The sequence below is a fragment of the Gracilinanus agilis genome, chromosome 6, assembly GCF_016433145.1.
Source record: "Gracilinanus agilis isolate LMUSP501 chromosome 6, AgileGrace, whole genome shotgun sequence".
NCBI lineage: Eukaryota > Metazoa > Chordata > Mammalia > Didelphimorphia > Didelphidae > Gracilinanus > Gracilinanus agilis.
Window position 1 is genome coordinate 233,464,898 of NC_058135.1, and position 22,540 is coordinate 233,487,437.

Genomic DNA, 22,540 nt, shown 5'->3' on the forward strand with positions numbered 1-22,540 from the left:
ATTTAGAATATTTTTCCATGGTTACATGATTCATTAACATGTATCTATTAAAAGAGCATGTATTTGGGTTCAGCTGGGTGGCTCACTAGATTGAGAACCAGGCTTAGAGAAGGGAGATCCTGGGTTCAAATTTTGCTTCAGACACTTCCTAGCTGTATGACCCTGGGCAAGCAACTTAACCCCTATTGCCTAGCCCTTACTACCCTTCTACCTTGGAACTGATAACAGTATTGATTCTAAGATAGAAGGTAAATGGTTTAAGGAAAAATGACTGAGTTTGTGAGCAGATAGGAGTATGGATACAAAATCAACTATGATTTTGGTATGAATTTTTCAGCTAATTCTGTGGCAAAACCCTGGGTGCTATAAAGGGCAGATTCTACCTCAAGACAGAGGGTTTGAGGGTCATAACTAGAGCAGGGAAACTGGAGGTTTGACCTAGCACACTGAATTTAGAGGAGGTTGATAGCATTCATTCTTTGTTCTTTGGAACTGGACGAGTTCTTCCTCGCCCTGTGGTGGCTTCCCCAGAAGCAGTCTCATGCTGGTTTCTGTAGTCTCTGTCACCCAACAAGAAGATAGTGGTCTCCCTCCCCCTTTCACATTACCCAGACATCTTTGACGCTGCTTACCAGGCTGTGGTTTGTGGCACCTGCCCTTAGGGCAAACAATTTTAAATTATGGCTGGAGGGTGGGGAGTATTTTCAGGAAGGGGAAGCTTATAATTTCCGGAGGGGAAAACCTTAAAGGAGGAGCCTGCAGTTGTAATGACTTTATTATAGCTAATGGAGGGGCTGTTTTTGCTCAGAAACAAGCTGGAAGTGGGAATGTCGGAGGTGAGATGATGGAGAGCCAACTGGTTTTAAAAACCAATTGGATTCAGTTCTTTGGAGAATGTGTGTTGTGTATACAAATATATATTTTATATGTATATATAATTACTTATATACATTGTAGTGTAAAAGAACTAGACATAGTATTGTATGCATTCTATGTAGTTCTTATATATGCGTATATCACTATATATGTAATATATAAAATAGTACTTAAACTCCAAGAACATAATTTTGTTAAAACTCAGTATTATTTTCTCTTGTAATATAAATAACATATAGCTCGACTTCCCTTTTTATTCCCTACTCAACCACCTCTGCAACCAGGAGGAACTAGGGAGCCTGGGAATCAGGGAGGTGGGGCAACTAAAATTGGGGACCATGGAATTCAAATGGGGCAAGATCCTCTGATCTGCCTTTCCAGGTTCTACATTCCTCTCTCTGACTCTGACTCTGACTCTTTCTCTGTCTCTGTCTCTCTCTCTCTCTTCCTCTCTCTCTCTTTCTCTCTGTCTCTCTGTTTCTGTCTCTGTCTTACTCTCTGTCTCTTTCTCTGTGTGTTTGTTTCTGCTTCTCTGTGTCTGTCTCTCTCTCTCTCTGTGTATGTATGTCTGTTTCTGCCTCTGTCTCCATCTCTATCTCTCTTAGTGTGTCTTTGTCTCTCTCTTTCTGCATCTCTGTCTCTGCCTCTGTCTCTCTCTGTTTAGATACAAGCCGTTCCCCACACAGGACAATCTGTCTCTTGTCTCCAGCCTGTTCCCCGCACCTGCAGTGTACTCCCTTCTCACATCTACCTTAGCATCCTACATTTCCTTTATGGCTTGATTCAAGGACTTTCTCCTCCATGATGCCCATCTAGTTGGCCCCATCCTCCTTCCTACCACCCCTCCTTGAAATGACCTCATCTCTATTTTGTGTATTTACTTTTCTTGGTCCTTGTTGTTTACTCCTCTTCCTTCAATGCGACGTAACTGTGTAATATACTTCTTATCTGCATATCTCTAGTCCCTAGCAGAATGTCTGGTGCATGGCCAGTACTGAAAAATGTTTACTGAATGAATGAATGAGTCTGGGTGCAACAGAGAATCAATCTTTGACCTGGTTAGAGTTTCATCTGATAAAAATGGAAGCAGTCCAGAACAGGTTCTCCTCCCTCCTTTGAAACAGGTCTAGATGCCACCCAAAGGTTCAGCAGGGCCCAGGGTGTGTCCTGACAACAGCTGACACTATTTCCTTCTGCCACCAGGAAATGGAAAATGCCTGGAATGAATACCTGAAGCTGGAAAATGATGTCAATCAGCTGAAACAAAGTTTACAGCGGCAGAGCCGAAGATCCTTCTTTCTGCCTCAGGTGACCCACCAAAGAAGTCCACCACCAGTTAGTTACCCTCTCCCAGATCCATAACCTTTTCCCATATAACCTGGTTTCCTCCAGAAAACTCTGTCCCCTCTCTCTCTCTTTCTGTCTCTGTCTCTATCTCCTCTCTCACCTCTCTCTTTCCCACTTCTTTCCTCTCTTATTCTTTCTCCTCATTTTCTCTTTTCTTTCTTCTCCCTCTTCTCTTCCCCCCTTACACAATATGTATGCTCATTATCCATCCATCCATCCACCTAACCCTGTTTGCCTCAGTGTTCTCATCTGTAAAATGATCTGGAGAAAAAAACAGTAATATTTTTGCCAATAAGACCCCAAATGCTATCACAAAGAATTGGACACCAATGAACAAAAGCAACACTGTGTGCCCAGGGTCACATAGCTAGTAAAGTGAACTTGGATCTTCCTAACTCCAGGTCTAGTGCCCTAGCCACTGTGCCACCTGGGTTTGTGTGTGGCTCCTTCAGTAGTATTAGAAAATCAGAATTCATGAAGGAAAGGCAAGCCTTTTTTTTTCTCCTTCAGGAGAGAACTCAGATCCAGAAGGATCTTTGGAGGATTGAAGATGTCACTGCTGGCCTGAGTACAAATAAAGCAAACTTCAAAATCTTAGTGGAGTCTTTCAAGAATCCAGGTAGGAAGAAAGTGCTCCTTCTGACCAGCCTTGAACCTGGTCCAACTGGGATGAGAGGGGTGGGGTGAGCAAGGGATATCAGAGGTGTTGGATGACCACTAGCCAGCAGTATTGACCACACACTAGAGTGAGTCATCAGCAGCTGAAGGTTGACATTTGGTGAGAGAAAGCCTGCCCTTTATTTCACAGTCCATCTCTTTGTCTCTTAGAAAGAAAAACAGTGCCTTTCTTTCCTCACACACCCGTGCCTTCAGTCCTGAAGTCTCTCGGCACTTCGGAGAGCAAACGACTCCCTCAGCCCAGCCCTCCAAGCAGCCCTCCGTGGGCCAGCCCTGCAAAGACGCCCCTGGAGGTTCGCCTCTTTCCACAGCTGCAGACATACGTGCCCTACAGAACCCATCCACTACAACTGAGAAAAGTGACCTCTCCCGTCCAGTCCCCCACCAAGCTGACGCCAAAGGCTGTAAGTATGGCAGAGCAGGAGCTGAGCAAACAGCTATTGTGTCTTGTCTGGGAAATCCGTCTCCTTGTCCTAGAACGCAGTGGTTGCCATTTGCCAAATGGTGCTGCAAGTGCCATTGGAGGTTGCCATGTGGGAGCCCAGCTTCCTTTCCAGTCAGGGCTTCAGGCACTAAGTAGAAAGAAGAGGTACAGTATATCAGGGAGCCAAGCATTGGTTATGGATTCCACCTCCCTTCCTGGGGCTTTTGTCCAACATCTTTACAGCGCACTCAAAAGGAGAAAATGGCCCTAATTTGGCACAGGAGGAAGTTAATTGAACATAAAGGAGAACTGGAAGGTAGGCAGGGAAGTGATCATTTGCACATATTACAACAGGAAAATTCTGTTCTGCTGTTCCCATCCCTGAAGATCCTCCAGAAGAAGATAAATGACCATTTATTTCAGTTTAGATGCAGTCTGGACTGGAAGAAGGGGCTTCCTCCCCCTCCTGGCTCTAGGATTCCGTAATATAGAAGAAACGACTTGGGGGTGACTTACTATATTGAGAGCTAGTTCTGGAAGTCCTGAGTTCACATGTGATCTCAGACACTTCCTAGCGGTGGGACTCAGGACAAGTCAGTCACCCCTAATTGCCTAACACTATATTTCTACCTTGGAACCAATATTTCAATCAATTCTAAGATAGTAGGTAAGGGTTTTTTTTAATGACTAGAGATGGTTAACAAATTAGCAAACACTGATTTAATTGTTTAGGTTAGATTTTTGTTGATCTCTTTATTTGGTTTTGGTTTTTGAAGACTGCGTCTCTTTGTGTATCCCAGGCCAGAAATCCATTGGCCACTCACATTCCATCCAATACCAATTGGTTTGGAAGCTCTATTTAACCCTCTCCATTTTTCTGACTGAGGTTAGGTCTTCCCTCCAAACCATTTGCCTCTACTACCTGGCATCATATTGGTTCTAGACTTATCTTCTGCCTTAATGCAGCTAAGAACATCTCAACTCAAAGGATCTATCCATCAACCAATTCATCAATAAACCTTTATGAAGCAACTGCTCTCTTCTAGGTGCTGTACTAGGCATTAGTATCCCCAGCAGTAGGGACTGCAAGGCATGTTCCAGCATCATAGCTGGCAATATCTTTTGTTTATATATTTTCCAGACATTCTCCGTGTTTCTCCCTTCATATCCCAAAGAATTTCTTTTTTTTTTTAGAGGAAACAGAGGGAAAAATCAACAAAAGTGATCCAATTTATTTTTAAAAATTATATTCGATGATCACACTTTTCTCCTTCTCTCACCTCTGCAAAGAAGTGAGAAGGTATCTTATATCTCTTCTTTGGGGCCCACTTTGCCCTTCAGCAAGCATTTATTAAACACCAACATTATGCTGAGTACCAAGCAAGTCTCTGGGTATTCAAATACAAAAATGATGCAGCCCCTGCCCTCAGGCTGTTTGCACTCTTCTCAGAGGATACAGAATGTTCACAGGTGGAAGGGGGAGAGGGTCACACTGTAATACCACTCAAGCCGTTCTTTGAGTTCATTCCAGAACTGGCCCATCTCTTTTTCAGATTCTGTGTGACATAGAGTCATAGATGAGGGGCTAGAAGGAGCCACCCGAGATCCCCTTGCCCCCCACATCTTATAGATAAACCTCAGAGAAGTGAAATTAATTAGTCCAAGATCACACAAGTATTAAGTAGAAGATGCAGGATTTGGACCCAGGTCTTTTGACCCTAAATCACATCTTTCCAGACATTGCACTATTAATTCCGGAGTGTTCTAAGGAGCTCTTCGGGAATTCATCCTTGTGCTCACTTAAATCATGCCCCAGAGGGAGACTGGATGAGGGGGAAACAGGTATTTCAGATATGGGTTTCAATTTCACAAATTTAAAAAATATGCTGGCACTGGAGGAGGAAGTGAGTCAAAGGGAACCTCCAGACCTGTGTGCTGAACTAAGCAGAAAGAAAGAAAAATGAAGACTGGGGAGAAAAGGGGATATGAGGAGTCCAGGAGAGCCTTCCCACCTTGGCCCTTTGTGGCAACCAAGTGATGTTCACAAATGTATGAAGAAACCAGAGCTCTCATCAAAGAGCACAAAGAGCATTTTAGGAAAAACAGGCGCATTCACAGCAGACAATGTGGGACATCCGGTGTTGGAGATTCAAACCCACACACACTGGATCTCAGAAGAGTCTGCAGTCACACACGGAACAGAGGGGATGACCAGGGTCCCACAGAGACTTTTTATCCATCCCCTGATCTGCGCATCTGCAGAATTAGGATCCACAGCTATGTCCCCTGACTCCATTATCCATCACTCTTTCCACTGGACCACCCCAACAATCCACATTGGTCAGCCTGACCAGCAGCAAAAAAGATTTGCTGGGGCAGCTGGGTAGCTCAGTGGAGTGAGAGTCAGGCCTAGAGATGGGAGGTCCTAGGTTCAAACCCGGCCTCAGCCACTTCCCAGCTGTGTGACCCTGGGCAAGTCACTTGTCCCCCATTGCCCACCCTTACCAATCTTCCACCTATGAGACAATACACCGAAGTACAAGGGTAAAAAAAAAAAAAAAAAAAAAAGATTTGCTATTTCTAGATAACAGCAAGCCCACATCCCCTAAGACCTGAGCTCTTGTCTAGGGGTCTTTCACCCAGCAAACTTCATGGTTTTCCGAGCTTGTGAATAAATGGGAATGGTTTGCCAATCTGTCCCTGCCCTAGGGAAGTCTCCGTGGAGAGGGGAGACGAGAGGAAGAGGGCACCGTTCATTGCTTAACTCCAAGCACAGTGGTCCAAATGTGTGCTGGGGCTGCTCAGCCCGGAGGCTGCTGCTCACTCCTTGTGTGTCCCGAGTTTAAGTCACTTGACCTCTGCGATCCTCGGGGTCTCTTATCTGTGATTCTTCTGCCCTCCTGCCTCACTGGGGAGGGACTCTACCCCCAAAGGCGAACACCAGCAAGACTGTCCTGGCATGAAACATTCCTGGCTCAACACCAGGGGTGGTGAGCAAAGGAAGAGTATTGGGGCTTCTTCTCCTTTGATGATAATGCCCCCTTTATGATCCTCTTATACTCTCAGGATTCCTAGAATAAATGTTTATAGCAGCTCTTTTTAGTGGCCAAAGACTGAAATTAATTAGGAGAATTGTAAACAACTAGGGCACACAAATGGAACAGAATTCTGTTGTGCCAAAACAGATGGCAAAAGGAATGGGTTCAGAGAAGCCTGGAAAGACTTGTAGGAACTGATGCAGAACCAAGCGAGAAGAACCAGGCTTACCATCACAGCCACATTTGTGAAAATAAACTACTTTGAAAAGCCTTCAGAACTGCGATCAATGCATTGAGCAACCCTGATTCCAGGGGAAGAATACTGAAGTAGGTCATCCACCTCCTGACAGAGAGGGGAGAGACACGAGGGATCGATGTATATTCTTAGTTTTTATTAATCATTAGTTGCTATCCATTTTATTAATATAGTATTAATAATTAGCCATTGTATTTTATTGATACATCATATTATTAATAATTAGTTTTATTGATATATTATTTATTGATATAATATAGTGTCAGTAATTAGCTGTTGCTATATTTTACCAATGTAGTATTAATTTATTAATATATTCATTAGATTTTATTTATTATATCAATATAATTATAATTTTATTATTTGTTTTATAAACACACATATTTATCATTTTATTAATATAATTATTGCATTAATGTTACCTTATTAATGTAATATGTTATTTGCCATATTTTATTGTTATCTTAATGCAATATTTTATTTTATTAATATACGATAATTTGTTTTATTAATAAAATATAATTTGTTTTTATTGTATATTTTATTTATTACTATATTATTAATAATTAGGTGCTGTGCTATATCTTATTAATATAGTATTAATAATTATATCTGCTTTAGCAATATATTATTAATAATGCTGTATTTTATTACTACAATATATTAACAATTAGTTATTATTAGTCAAATTATGTATATTTGTATATATTTGTTTTAAAGTGGGTGGGTGGGTGGGGGCTGAGATACGAGATAATTTTTTTAAAAATTGAAATGAAAGGATTTAAAAAATCTTGGTATTTCATGTCCTTGTGTTGGACACCAAATGATTATCCCACTTTTTTTCCTGAGCAGGAAGATGAGGCACCACCCCGACCTCCGCTCCCTGAGCAATACAGCCCCGAGGACCCACCTCCAGCTGTGCCTCCTCTTCCTCGGGAAGCCACCGTCATCCGCCACACCTCCGTGAGAGGCCTCAAGCGGCAGTCCGACGAGAGGAAGAGAGACCGGGAGCTGGGGCAGTGCGTGAACGGGGATTCCAAGGTGGGCGGCAGAGAGCCCCCGTCCACTCCCAGGCCAGGAGCAGGGCTCTGGGGGCCAAGAAAGGCCGCAGAATCTTGGGGGGCTCCATCGGAGGCTGCGGGTCTTGTTCCATAGCATTCTGCCTTCTCTAGGTTGAGCTCCGTTCGTATATGAGCGAGCCAGAGCTGGCATCCCTCAGTGGTGACCTGAACCAGCCCTCGCTTGGATTTGTGGGCCCCGACAGCGGCTACCAGACACTGCCTGGGCGAGGTATGCTAGGCCCCGGAGGCCCCGCTTCATCCTTTTAATAATAATCTCGAGGGCTGTTTATTCAGTGTTGTCTGTCCCCTCCTTCTGGCCTGACACCCCAAACTCTATGGGCTTTTAGGGTTGTTCCTGGATACCTGTGGTGCTAAGCTGCTCTCAGGTGAGGAGGAAGAAGGGAAGATGGGAGAACCCTTGGCTGGAGCTCAGCTTCCCCCCTCCAGGGCAGCAGAGAAGGGGGAGACATGGGGCAGGCTGGGCTGATCCTTGGGAGAGCCAGGGGGCATGTTGACTGTGTACAAAGCCTCTTTGCCGGGGCGTCCCAGCACATTTCCTTTTCTTCTTCCATTGCCAAGGTTTTTCCGGCTCCACATCCAGACTCCAGCAAGTATCTACCATTCCTTCCTATGTTACACTCAGGAGGGGATTAAACGCGGATGGCTCGAAGGTAACTTCTGCAGGAAGGCATGTGGTCGAAGGCTTGCTTGTGGCCCTGACCTCCCTGTCCCATGCTCTAGTCACAATGCCTTTGGGGGAATCATCTTCCAAACCCTCTCTCCTGGGGCCAACTATCTAAGACAGGCTGGATAGGGTCCTACCTGGAGACAGGAAAAATAGCTTGTTAAGATTAGAAGATTGGGCAGTGGGCAGGGGCAGAAATGGAGAGGAAAAATAACAGCAATAGAAAAAAAATAAAATTAAAACAAAACAAAAAAAAAAAAACGAAAGATCCTAGATCTGAAGCTGAAAGGGACTGCTGAGACAATCTAGTTGACTCACCATTTTGTTCAAATTCTTACCTTCCATCTTAGAATCAAAATTGTGTGTTGTTTCCAAGGCAGAAGAGCAGTAAGGGCTAGGCAATGGGGGTTAAGCAGCTTGACCAGCAGCCCACAGCTAGGAAATGCCTGAGGCAAGATTTGAACCCAGGACCTCCCCATCTCTAGGCCTGCCTCTCAGTCCACTAAGCCACCTGCCACCCCTATGAACCCACCATTTTTTTTTTTTACAAATAAAGAACCTGAAAAAGGTAAAGAAACCTACCCACGGGCATACAAATAGTCAGCAAGAAAATTGAAGTTTGAACCCAAGCTCTCTGACCCAAAGTCAGCATACTTCCTACTGCCTCCCTCTAGCTTCCCAGCCCTAAAACTTCCCATCCTTCCAAGCACTTCCTGAGAGCCAAGATTCCTTGTCATGTGGGAGTGGGGACTGGAATAGAGGAAGCTCATCTGAACTTGATGAGGGTGGGGAGAGATGAAAGTTTCTCTCTGGTGCTACTTGTCTCACCAAGGCTGGGGGACAGATTGCCCAACTCTGTGCCCAAGAGGGATTGCTCTAACTATATTTGGGTAGAGCAGAAGGGGTTGAGGGAGGACAGGACTGGACTTGGGATTTAGTTATTGTTGAGAACTCCAGATAAGACATGTTCCTCCACTAATGCCCATCTGTATAGAGGGAGAAAGGGAAGGGAGAAAAGAAGGGAGGAAAGGAAGGGAGGGAGGGCAGGAAGAAAAAGAGAGAGAGGGAAGGAAGGAAGAAAGGAAGGAAGGAAGAAAGAAGAAAAAAGAAAGAAAAAAGAGAGAAAGAAAGAGAAAAAGGAAGGAAGGAAAGAAGGGAGGAAACCTGTGTAAGTTAGAAGTAGGCCTTTGCCTGCCAACATGACCCAATTGTATGTATTCCTTTCCCATTCTGCAAATTCTAAATCAGTTGGCACATAGGAACTGGCCTAAGAAATGCTTGCTGAATTGGAATACATAACCTCTGAGGTCTCTTCCAGCCCTGAGATTATTCTCTGTGAGCATTCTGAGGAGGCCAAAGGAGCAAGAAGGCAGTGTTGGCTGGTCTAAGTTGTGTGTTCTCTCTGTTGTCCCGCTCCCCCTTCCCAGAGACCCAAGAGTGCCTTGGAACGCCTGTACTCCGGAGACCACCTGAGGGGCAAGATGAGTGCTGAGGAGCAGCTGGAGCGAATGAAGCGTCACCAGAAGGCCCTGGTCAGAGAACGCAAGAGGAATCTGAGCCAAGGCGAGAAACAGAACATGTCATCATCTCACTCCTTCAGCCGTCCCAGCCCTGGAGACCTCGGCTCTGTATGTTACTAGGAGGCCTAGGCTGGGTGGGAGAGCCGTCGTTTCTCCCCCTTCGCCCTTTAAGGCAGGGCTTCTCGAGCTCTTCCTGAGCTCTCTGCTCCAACAGGACCAGGAGTCCTAGTTAGGGCTTTCTCCTCACAACGAGGGCTGTGTCTGGAGTAGGGGCAAGGTGGTCAAAGGATGGGAGGGGGACAATAGAGAGAGACAGAGAGAGCTTGAGCCTCTTAGTGGCTAGGAGATGTCTGGAGAGGCGTAGTCAGTCTAGAGTTCATTTCATGAATCCCTTGGATTGGCCATTCTAGGAATTCCCCACCAGCCTTTCAGAACTTGATGTCTGATTTTATATGGTGGATGGAAGAAGGATTCCAGTGATTTGCTAGGGAAGGAGCACAATAAAGTCACCGTCTCTGGAAACCTCAAAGTGTATGTCCCAAGAGGGGCCGTGGATGTGGGTTGGAGTTCTGTCGTGAACGCTGGCTTCCGTTGGGCTCCGAATGGTTCCTCTGGACGCCAGGGCACGTTTCAGCTCAACCAGAGAGTGTGGGTGTTGGTGATGCCCCCCCGAGTCACTAACTGAAGCCGAGTTGACAAAGGGAGCCAGGAGTCCAAATGGCACAGTAGTATTAGATGTCCGTCTGTCTCTCTCTCTTCATCCCCCCCAATTTTAGTTCAGTCGTGTGTTTTGTGTTTAATAATGTGTTTCCCTAGATGTTTAGCCTAATTCTTCCTTACCTAATTCATTGCACAAGTTCTCCTGCTTTTAGAGTTTTTGCTCATCATGCCTCTAATGCTGCCCGTTTTGTTTACAGAAGCTTCTAATTTGTGTCGGACATTTCATAACTAGCCTACTCTGTTTTGACCAGGCTTCATTGCGATAGCAGCTCTGCCTTACTAGCTTAGCCGAGCCCTCCCCCCAAGTGTGACTCGTCCCTCTCCTTCAGTCCTTGTCTGGTCCCCTCTCCTCCCCAGCTCAGCCACGCTGGTCAGCAGTTCCCTTGTCTCTAGTCTCTGCATCGCGATCTGTTCCCTTCCCGGGAATAGAGCAGAGAGCTGGGCATCCCACGTTTATCCCAGGGAAGTCCTTCACCCTGGACAGCAGAGAACGTCTTCACGATCTTTGCGCATACCATTGAGCTATGCTGAGTCTAAGAATTTTTTTTTTTTCATTCTACTTCATCCGATAGATGCAGTTTCTCAATGACACCTTTTGCTCTGGTGTTGACAAGAATTTAAAAATGGAGTGAATATCAAAATATCCCCCTGCTTGGAGTCAAAAGCAGCCTGTTTGTAGCTCTTAGTTTAGTGGCCAGAGAGGCGAGCCTCAGGACACCGACCTGTGCAGAGCTGCGGCTGTCCATTGGCTCTCTCTGTCTTGGTGTGTGGGTTACTGACCAATAAGATAATATTGCTTTTTTTTTTTTTTTTTTTTTTTTTTTTGCAACCAGGTGTCTGACAATGTAGAAAGATTATAGATACAGAGTGACTCTTGAGTAACTTCTTGTGGGGTTTTTTATTGTCGGGTTTTTTGTTTTTTGTTTTTTTTTTTCAAAGAAACACATGTACAAGTCTCTGCATTGACACCAATAAAAATGTTGCTTGATAATAATGGATTGATGTGCTTCTTACTAGACCACACCGTAGAATAAAGTGGCCCTTTTCTTTTTATGGAGGCAATCAAGCCTGGTTTAAATGAGTAGCTGTCACTCTTCCAAGACCGGAAGAGCGTATCTTCTTTATGGATCATTAAATTATTTCTCTATCACAGGAGCTTCCACTGCCTAATCATTTCAAACATTCAGAATCATTCACCAAAGAGGGAGTGATGATCATTTTGATAACGTAAAACTGAGAGCTTGTGCATGAATGGGTTAAAATCGATTGATATTATCTGCATTATAATTGTCATTAGCGTTGTTGCCAGATGTGCCCAGGACTTTTTGGGTATCTGAAAAGTTGGGGTGGGGGGTCAGGGGAAGGGAGAAGACAGACATCTGCTACTGCCTACAAGAAGCAAGGCATGGGGAACCCCTTCACAATAACATGGTCAATATTTGCATTTTTTTAGGACACAAAAGGGTAGAAATTGGTTTTTGCAGCTCTGACCATAAAGCACTTTAGGGAAATTCACCTTTATGTAGAAAGTGAGTAATAGGAAGACTCACACTGGACATAGTCTTCCAGGGTTCTCATGGTTTTGCCATTGAATTCAAAGTGACTTCCCAAATTCCAATGTGAACTCACTTTAATTTCAGAATGGCTCTGCTCCAAAGCTACCTTTGGGGTCTGTATGCTTAACTGTGAGCTGCCTCCATAGCAGACCTTAGTAGCTGTCATCTCTGAATTGTCCTTTAATAAGAATTCCACGGCATCCCCATTCTACCAAAAGATTAATGAGGGTCTTTGTTTTCCCCTATTTCCAGGTCTTATATATTGGTCCTTTAATCAAGAAAGAAGCTCACGAGCCTGTGAGCTGCAAGTAACCGCATCTATAGCATCATAGATTTAGATTTAGATGGAACCTTAGAGGTTATTTAATTATATTCCCTTGTTTCATAGTTGAGAAAAGAGAGATCCAAAGAAAGGAAAATCTTGGTTCTCTTTGTCTTTTCTGAGTTTACACTTGCAAAAAGTCCTCTTGTGAAAAGAGAAAAGTGAAAAGAGATAACTTTTCACAAGTGTAAACTCAGAATAGACAAAGAGAACCAAAATTTTCCTTCCACAGGAAACGGGATTTGAGAAGGGCTCTCCGTGGAATAAGGGGCAGAATTAGGATCCACAGCTATATCCCCTGACTCCATTAGCCATCACTCTTTCCACTGGACCACCCCAACAATCCACATTGGTCAGCCTGACCAGCAGGCAATCTCTGTCACTGTAACTGACTGGGAGATTTGGATCAGGGCCCTTGCGGAGGGGCTTTGGGTTACCAACTGCCCTCCCAGCTTGCCCTCGTCTCGACAGAGGGGAATGGCTGTGAGCCCGATTCCCAGAGTAAACACACATCCTTTGAGTCTAGCCACGGGCTCCAGGTGTATTTCTAAATGCAGTTAATCCCAAGGTTCCCGATAGGAATCAGCTATTTACTGCTTAAGATGCTAAGCCTCGGGAAGCAGGCTGTTTGTTGAAAGGGTCAGAGATTTTCATTTTCCTCTTGAGCTTTTTAATAATGACTCCCAGCATCCTGGGGTCCCCGAAAAGGAATGGCAAGTCTCAGTTGGCAGGAGGCAATGACCACTTTTTAACCCTTTTGTGTCTGTTACCAGTGGAAGCGAGAACAGGATTTTGATTTGCAATTGCTTGAGAGAGCCATGCAAGGAGGGGAGAAAGATGAGGATGGCTGGCTGAAAGTACAGGCTACTCCCGTGACCGAAATGGACCTAGAACCTCAAGACTATGACATAGACATCAACAGAGAGGTAAAATTGGCAGGGCTGTTGCCTTTCTGATGGAAGCATTGCCTTCCGTGACCTTCTTTCTTCTCTATGGGGCTTCCTCAGGATGGGTGTTCTAAATATTTCTTCCCATACGTTCCAATAATGTGTTTTCCAAATAATCCCTCATAGAATGGCCAAGTTGGACCTCATATATGCACGTAGGAACTCAAAGCTGGCATCAGGACAGAAAATAATGTAGAGGAGATGTCAGCTCAAGACCTGTTAAAGAAATATTCTGTCATTGGGTGCTTCTGGAGTCCCTTGAGTTGAGAGGACCAGGCTTTGTGAGTCAGGGCTAAGGGGAAAGGAAGGAAGCTGTCATGGAGCATGAAGAGTTTATGAAATTCCAAGCTCTAGGCTAGACCCTGGGATAGAACAAAGAAGGACACAGGTCCTGCCCTCAAGGAGCCTACATCCTACAGAAGGAGAAGGTGGGTACACAGAGAAGGATGATACAGGATAATCTGAAGGAGGAAAGAGGGAAATAAGCTCCAAATAAGTGGCAACTATATCCCAAGCACTGTGCTAAGTATTTTAGAAATACAGTCTCATTTGAGCTTCATAACCCAGAGAAGGAGAAGGGAAGAAGCTTTTAGAGAGTGGGGTGTGTGTGTGTGTGTGTGTGTGTGTGTGTGTGTGTGTGTGTGGTGAGTATTTCACAAATATTATCTCACTTGGACCTCACAAAAACCCTGTGAGGTAGCTATTATTACTTTCCCCTTTTATAGTTGAGGAAACCGAGGTAGACAGAAATTATATGAATGTTCAAGATGGCACGTTATTAAGTTTCTGAGGCTGGGTTTAAACTCGTCTTCTTGGCTCCAGGCTCAGCTCTCTATCCATGGTGGCACTTGTCCAAGGCTATGGTATATGGCAGATGCAACACTTAAATTCAAGATTCAGTGACTTAAAGAAAGGCTGGAAATGTGGATGGAAATATATTGTGGAGGGACTTGAACATGCTGGGCTGAAGAATCTGTATTTTATTCTGGAGGCAATAAGGGTCACTGAAGATTTTTCAGCCAGGGAGAGATGTGCTTAGACTTTGTGGCTGTGTGGAGTGGAGAAGGAGGAAGCTGGAAGCAGTGAGCCCAATAATGAGGCTCTTGCCGAACCGCGGGGGAAAAGGGGTAAAGGCCTGAACTAACATAGAGGCTGTGTGAGTGGAGAGGAGATGGGGAAATGGATCTGCGGGTGATGGGGGAAGAACTAAGGATGATGCTAGGGCTGCAAACTGGGGCGACTGGAAGGACTGGCAGGGCTTTCCATAGACATCAGAGCATTGGATGGAAGAGCAAGTCTTGGGGAAGTAGGATAATAAATTCCCAATTTGTACATTCTTGGGGCTCAACAAGGTTTATCCAGAGCTGGAAATTCCCCTCCTTTGCCTCCCTCCTCAGTGGGTCTGGAACCGAAGCATAGGGCTTTTTTTAACCCCTATCTTCCATCTTAGAATCAATACTGAGTATTGGTTCCAAGATAGAAGAGTGGTAAGGGCTAGGCAATGGGGGTTAAGTGACTTGCCCAGGATCACACAACTAGGAAAAGTCTGAGGCCAGATTTGAACCCAGGACCTCCAGGCCTGGCTCTCAGTCTATTGAGCAATTTAACTGCCTCCAGCCTAGGGGTTTTTGTACAGAGTAGGTACTTAATTAGTGCTGGTTAAGTAAATGAGTGAATGAGGCAGATCCAATATCACTTCACATATAGCATCACACTTTACTGGCTACATATCTGCCCCCAGTCCTGCTAAAGAGGAATTATTCTTCCCAAGGGGACCTTAATATTAAATAATTATTAAAATATGTAATTATAATAATATAAACTATAATAATATGAAATAAATGAAATATATAATAATATAAACTAAATAATTATTTAATACTATTATGCCTTTCACAGGATTATTGTGAAGATCAAATGAGATCACATATGTAAAGTACTTTGCAAAGTTCTAAGTACTATATAAATGTGTTATTATTAAATAATGATTAAATGATTTAATATCTATTATTAAATATTTACCAAGTATGACATTATATGTAATCATTAATAATAGTTATTAAATTATTATTAAACAGGGGAAATGTAACTCGGTGGTAGGATGCCCACTTTGTATATGTGAGGTTCTTGGTTCAATTCCTGACATTTCTGCTTGATTTCTTGAGACAACTAGGTGATTCAGTGGATGGAATGCCAGGTCTGAAGGCAAGAAAACCTGAGTTACAATCTGGCCTCAAATACTTAGCTGTGCAACACTGGGCAAGTCACTTCACCCTATTTGCCTCAGTTTCCTTATCTGTAAAGTAAGCTGGAGAAGAAAATGGCAAACTAGTCCAGTATCTGTCAAGAAAACCCCAAATGGGGTCACAAAGGGTTGTGCAAGACTGAAAATGACTGAACAACAAATTATTAAATAATTATAATAAGAGAGCCTAATGGTCCTGTCACTAAGTTAACGCACTCAGAACTCCAGTGCCAATGGCCATCATGAGGTAGATTTCCTAAAACAAAATTGCTACAATCCTAGTCTTGAGCCAAGACCCATACTGGATGCCCCTCTCTACACAGACAGACACGTTACCATCTTCCAGACAGAGTAGGGGGCCAGGTAGAGAGAGAAACTCTCAATGAATGAGTTTAGCATCATGAGAACCTGGGTTAGAATTCCTCCCCTGACACTTACTGACTGTATGACCCCATGATCCTCATTGTCCTCATCTGTAAAACAGAAAATAATAACAGCCATCCCAAAGGATAACAGGAGAGCACTTTGCAAACCTCCTGGTGCTCTATAAATTATTATAATAATGTATTACATATTATATATTGTCACAGGTATTATTATATATTGTCATAGATATTATATATTGCTATATATGATATATATTATATTACCACATGATACATAATTATATGGTCATGTATGGTGTATATATTGTTAATATAATATTATATTATTGAATATATATAATTATATGGTCGTGTATGACATATTGTCAATATAATATATTGTTAGAATATATTTAATTATATGGTTATATATTTATTATATATTCTCAATAGAATATATATTTTGTCATAGAATATATCATATATATTCTTGATATACTATCATAGAAGATACTATATAATTATATGGTTATATATTTATTCTCAATAGAATATATATTATGTGTCATAGACTATGATATATAATTATATCGTCATGTATAATGCATTGTCAAGATAATATATTATATTGACATACAATATGTAATTATATTCTCAATAGAATATATATTATGTATTAACATACTATATATTGTCATAGAAGATATATCATTATATGGTTATATATTATTCTGTATCATCATATACAAATCATATATTATATTTATTATAATTTTATTGTTATTGACAGGCTCCCTGAGTTACCTAGAACAATAGAGCAGTGTTTGGGGCAGATTCATTTACATCCAGGTCCCACTGGCCCCAAGAGTTATCTGGGACGATCCCCCACTGACTGAGCCTTTCCTCTAGCTATTTGAGACAGGCAGAAACTTATCCAGTTATAGGTCCCTCCTGTAAGCTAAACTCCCATATCCTGTCTTAGCAGACTGCTGGTGTCCAAATAATCCTGCCAGTCAGGAAGTCCTTTCTTATCTCTAACCTAAATCCCTCCCTCTGTAATGGAATCACACTTCCTCTTCACCTGCCCTCGTTGGAAACAGAGAAGGGTTTGTTCGCTTTATTCCCCATGAGACAGGTGACAGTTATGAATCAGAGGCCAAGCGTGTCCATAAGTTGGGTTTAATTTGTTTTTTAAAATCCATTTATATCAAACACGATCAAATTTACTCTTTGTAAATCAGAGTTCCCAGCTCTGGAAAAACCTTGTTGAACCCCAAGAACATGGACTTAGCATCTTTTCCCCTAGAACTGCTCTTCCTTCCAGTGCTCTGATGAAGAGAAACCTTCCAACTAAGCCTATCTTGGCCCCCTCCTTGCCAGCACGAGGACGTGCCTCTTACACTGGGGCTGCTCTCCCAAGAGGTGGCCGCCATTTCTCAGCCCTTAGAAGGAAAGAGTCCCTCCGGCCCTGGGGAGCCCAGGGAGTCACATCAGTGTGATATGAACCTCCCAAGTTTAGCAAATCTTCACCTCAGTCCCTGGTTTCCTTTTCTATAATCTGCCTATCAATATTTGAGTCCCTAATTTTGGACTTTGAAACTCTCTCTTAATAATGACCTTGTTTTTTGGCCTTAATCTCCTTATCTGTAAAATGAGCTGGAGAGGGAAATGGCAAGCCACTATAATATCTTTACTAAAAAACCCAAAGGGGATCACAAAGAGCCAGACATGAATGAAGTGACCAAACAACAACTATCTCTTCCACTACCCACTGGCCATCCCGCCCCTCTCTTCCTTCCTTTCTCCCTTTCCTAACACATAATCAAGCCTCAGTGCCTCTTTCCTGGGGATTTTTCATTGGGGGGAAGAGTATTAGAAATTCAGACATAATGGACAGAGAGCTGGCCTCAGAGCCAAGAGGACCTGGTTTCAAATCCTGCCTCAGACCCTTACTGGTTCTCTGATCCTAGACAAGTTGTTGAATCTCAAAGCTGTGGGCAAACCTCTAAATGATTAGTTGCAGCATTATTAGAGGGAGTTTTCCTGCCCAGGAGGTTTCCATCCTATAAAATCACAGGTCTGGTCTTTAGAGCTGTCCTCTCCCAATGGGGCATTTTAAGAGGCCGTGACTAAAGAAATGAATCATCCAAGGGCCAAAGGACTTTAGCACTTACACTCTCTGGGGATAATTTCCTAAAGCCTCCCTGACTCCCTTCTGTCTCCACCTCCCCTCCTGCCATAGCTCCTCAGCCAATGTCTAACCTATCAGGGAGACCTCCAAGGAGCCGCCAAGTGGGATCGATGAATTCACTAAGAAGCATTCGCTTCTGCACTTCCTTCTAGAAATCAGTCCCTGGGCTAACCCTGAGGGACAGAAAAGGGCAGAAGCTTGGCCTGCCCACTAGGGGAGAGAGCGGCCAGACCGATATCCTATATGGCAGCCCCTTGGGGGTAGATGGACGGCGAATGAGATGGGGAGGCATTGGGGGGCAGATTCCAGCATCAGAATTTCTCTTCACTCCTTCTGTCTGTCCAGCTATCCAAGCCAGATAAGGTGTCCATCCCTGAACGCTATGTGGACTTGGAGCCCGAGGAGCCGCTCAGCCTGGAAGAGTTAGAGGCGAGGTTCCGAAAAGCCGAGAAGATCCGAAACCTTCTCACCCGCTCGAGGTCAGAGAGCATCCCAGGCCCCTCATCCTCATACCTGCTTCTAAGACAGAGGATAATGGTTTTTTTTTTTTAATTGCTTGGAGGGAGAGCTAGGTAGCATATGGCTAGAGAGCCAGGTCTAAAGTTGGGAGGTCCTGGGTTCAAACCTGGCCTCAGACACCGCTAGCTAGGGTGACCCTGGACAATCACTTAATCCCCATTGCCTGGCCCTTACCATTCTTCCGCCTTAGAATCGATGCTAAGACAGAAGAGAAGGGTTTAAAAAATAAATAAAATCGCCTAAATAACTCCTGTTCTGCCTTGGTGGACTTGTCTAAGTGGCCCAGGGTGGAAGCGAGTCCTGTAGAAGACCAGCTCCAGCAGACCCTCCCAAAGGGGAGAGTCATTGGTGCTCTCCGCCATGTTGCCAATCGATTTCAGAGAGATTGACCTTGAAGGCAGGGATTTCTTTGTTCTTCCTTATGGAACCCGGGCTCTCCCATCTCTGGACCTGCGCTCTCTCTCTCCTGAGCCACGTGCATGTCCATCTGTGAGCTCTTCAAGGGAAGGGGATTGGATTTTTTTTTTTAAACCCTTACCTCCAGTCTTAAACTCAATACTAAGTAATGGTTCCAAGACAGAAGAGCAATAAGGGCTGGGCAATGGGGGTTAAGTGACTTGCCCAGGATCACCAAGCTTGGAAGTGCCTGAGGCCAGATCTGAACCCAGGACCTCCCAGTCTCCAGGTTTGGCTCTCCATCCAGGTTTTTCATGTACTTTAAGCACATTTTTAAGCCAGGAGAGGGATGAGCATGGCAGGTGGAGGATGCAGAATAGGTCACCCACGCAGGCTCTGTCCTGGCTCCCAAGGGAGCCCTCCTTGAGCTCTTCTTTCTGGGTCTCCAGCATGCACAACCTCCAGCCTCCAGCCACCCAGGACAAACACCGCTCGGCCGACCTGGACTCTCAGCTTCAGGAACAAGAACGGATCTTCCACATCTCCCACACATTGGCTTCTGAAGCCTCCCAGCGGAGCAAGCAGGTGGCAGGTAAGCCTGAGTTCTGAAGGCCAGCCAGGCTGCCTTTCCCCCTCATGCCGCCGTGTCCAGGGCACCCTCTCCTGGAGGCAGAGAGCCCCTGGTGGGGCCGGGCCGCACTCCCCATGGGACGTGAGGTGCAGGCCAACAGAGGATTCATTTCTTTCCAAGAGGCAAGAAGACACTGTCCTAGGCCAGACTCTCAGTCCCCAGGAGAAAGAAATAATCAAGAGACTCCTTGCCCATCTCTAGTATTAGATGGCACAGGGTTGGTTGGTTGGTTGGTTAGTTGGTTGGTTGGTTTTGCAAGGGGATATGAAGAGAGGGATTGTGATTGGGCAGGACAGCAGCAATTTTCAGCCTCTCCCCAAAGTTGTCAGCCTGTCAGCTTCACTCCCAAAAGAAGATTAAAAGTCTAAATCCTTTAGATCAGTTCTAGGCCTATTCCTGGGGCCCTGGCGTGGGGATCTGGGCTTGTGGTGAATGACCCGGAGAGACGTTTTTCTGAGGCTCTTTGTTGGGACGAGGTAGGAGGAGAGAGGTCAGTCTCTCCGGGCCCTCCCTGGGGCCCCACGAGTGGGCCACCTGCCCATCTCTACCAGGCCTGATTGTCTGATTTAGGCCACAACTTGTTGGCCTCACTGAATGCCTCTCCATTCACACTGTCCCCAACTAGAAACCTACTTAGTGCCCGTGAAAGCTGAGTTTTTCTAGTTTTTCCTGCTTCCTCTCTAGGGTCTGGGGACCAAAGCAGCACTTTTTGGGACTAACCATATAGACCAGAAGAGTCAAAAATGCAGTAGCCGCATGGCCTGCAACACTCCTATGGCCAGAACCAGAATAAAATGTAATTGGGAAATATTTAACAAAATACAGTAGACCAATCATGGTTTTCTAAGTCAGTATGGGCCGTAGGGATCCTTAGATGTGTATTACTGGCTCCCATTTCTATTAGAGTTTGGCACTATGGATATAGATGACCCTTGCCCTCCCCCTACACTTATGGAAGGACAGGGAAAATTATTTCACAGGGAACATTGGCTTTTTTCTCCCAGGAACATTTCCACTGTTGTAGATGGTGTTCAGTCCCTGCAAATGCCTTTTGGTCAAAAATGAGGCCTTTCTCTTCATAGGAGACATTTTGCTATCTGCCTGGACATTTGGGGGGGGGGCAGGAAAGCACCCAAGGAGGACTGGGGTGTCCCTGTACCTGCCTGGATATCTTGAGGAGGAGACGTATGTTCTAGAACATCTGGGCCATCCAGGCATTGGGTATCTCTGTCCCTAGAACTGAGGTCCCTGTAGACGCTGCTCTCTTCCAGTGTTCCAGCTATCATGGCCTGGAGTGGAAAGATTTCTTTGAAGATTCCAGGGATCCTTGCAGGGAATTTCTTGGGAAGCCAGTACAGGCAACCTCCGGGCCGGTGAGAAGATGAGCTGGAGACTCATCCTCTGGGCCTCTGGGGAGGCCAGGATGGCCAGAGGACAGAAGCCCAGAATCTCAGAATTGCCAGGTGCTTGAAAGCATATTGATGCAAACCCCCTGTTTAGCAGGCACCCCTCTATGGGATTTCTCCCAGTTATGCTGAGCTCATTATCTCCCATGGCAGCCCACTGGCATTTCAGACCGTTTTAACCGTTAAGAAATTCCCCATTATGTTGAGCCAAAATCTGCTTCACTGTCATTCTGGTCTGATGCTCCTTGGTCTGCCCTTTGGGGCCAAGGACAACCAGATGACTCCCTCTTCCCAGAACTTCCTTCAGATATCAGAAGACAGTTTTCATGGATAATCCTCTTCCCCCAAGTCTTTTCTTTAGGCCAATGATTCTCAAACTCTGGTCCAGGAGGTGCCCAAAGACCATATCCAGGGATGTGCAAGGTCAAAACTCTTTTCCTCATAATACCATTTCTAATAGAGTAAATAGCAATAGATATAATCCACATAAGCAAAAACTCTTTACAGGGGTGGTGAGGGGGTTTCCCAAAAAGTGTAAAGGGATCCTGAGACCCAGAAGCTCGAGAACCTCCGCTCTAGGCTACACAAACCCAATTTGTTCAGCTAGATCCCAGTACAAAATCTAACTGAAGCCTAATTGCCTTCTTCTGGACATGCTCCAATTTGTCAGTCTTCATCCCAAATTGTGGTACCCAGAAGTGACTCTAATACTCGAGGCTGGATCTGAAGATGGAAGCAGAAAGATAGCCACCCTCTCTCCTTTGGAATTTCCTGTTTCTCTAAGTGCAGCCCAAGGTTCCATTAATTTTGTTTTTTTGGTGATTTTGTTTGCTTGTTGGTTTCCATAGCACACATCTGACTCTAAAGGGCTCTGGATCCACTAAAACCCCCTGAACTTTTTCATATGAACCTCATGGTTCACAGTTGATTTTTTTAGAACTTAAAACTTTACATGTATTCCCACTAAATTTCATTTTTATCTGATTTGGCCCCAAACACTCAGGTTTCTCATCACCGTAGGCCCACAGCTGCCTCTATCTAATGGGATGTGTTTCTCCCTCTACATGAGTCCATCACCATCCCGCAGGCTCTTTGTAGAGATTAAAATTAATATATAATATCTCCAAGTATAATATTTACAAAGTTTATTAATAAAAACTAGAGAGAGCTCACCCAGCCCACACGCTGGGGAAAAGGAGAGAGGGGAGGCGGAGTTTCCAAACTTTTAAACAATTACATGAAGATGTCAATGTGGACAAAGGGAAAAGCATTCTGGGTAATACAGAAAGGAATTCTGGGATACGTAGTTCAAAGTGCAAAATCTCCATTTATACGCTTCCCGGTTCTGTGCCCTTTG

General features: G+C 44.4%; 1 protein-coding gene across 1 annotated transcript in view; it reads left to right on the plus strand.

Moving 5' to 3' along the window:
- Positions 1-22,540, plus strand: part of PLEKHA7 (pleckstrin homology domain containing A7) — a 98,841-nt gene that overhangs the window by 72,831 nt on the left and 3,470 nt on the right. Inside the window, exons 13-22 of the mRNA XM_044681810.1 lie at positions 2,080-2,184; positions 2,737-2,842; positions 3,052-3,305; positions 7,472-7,660; positions 7,792-7,909; positions 8,260-8,360; positions 9,793-9,993; positions 13,257-13,409; positions 18,577-18,710; positions 19,596-19,738. Of these exons, the coding sequence (XP_044537745.1) occupies positions 2,080-2,184; positions 2,737-2,842; positions 3,052-3,305; positions 7,472-7,660; positions 7,792-7,909; positions 8,260-8,360; positions 9,793-9,993; positions 13,257-13,409; positions 18,577-18,710; positions 19,596-19,738 (1,504 nt within the window). The remainder of the gene's footprint in view (positions 1-2,079; positions 2,185-2,736; positions 2,843-3,051; positions 3,306-7,471; positions 7,661-7,791; positions 7,910-8,259; positions 8,361-9,792; positions 9,994-13,256; positions 13,410-18,576; positions 18,711-19,595; positions 19,739-22,540) is intronic.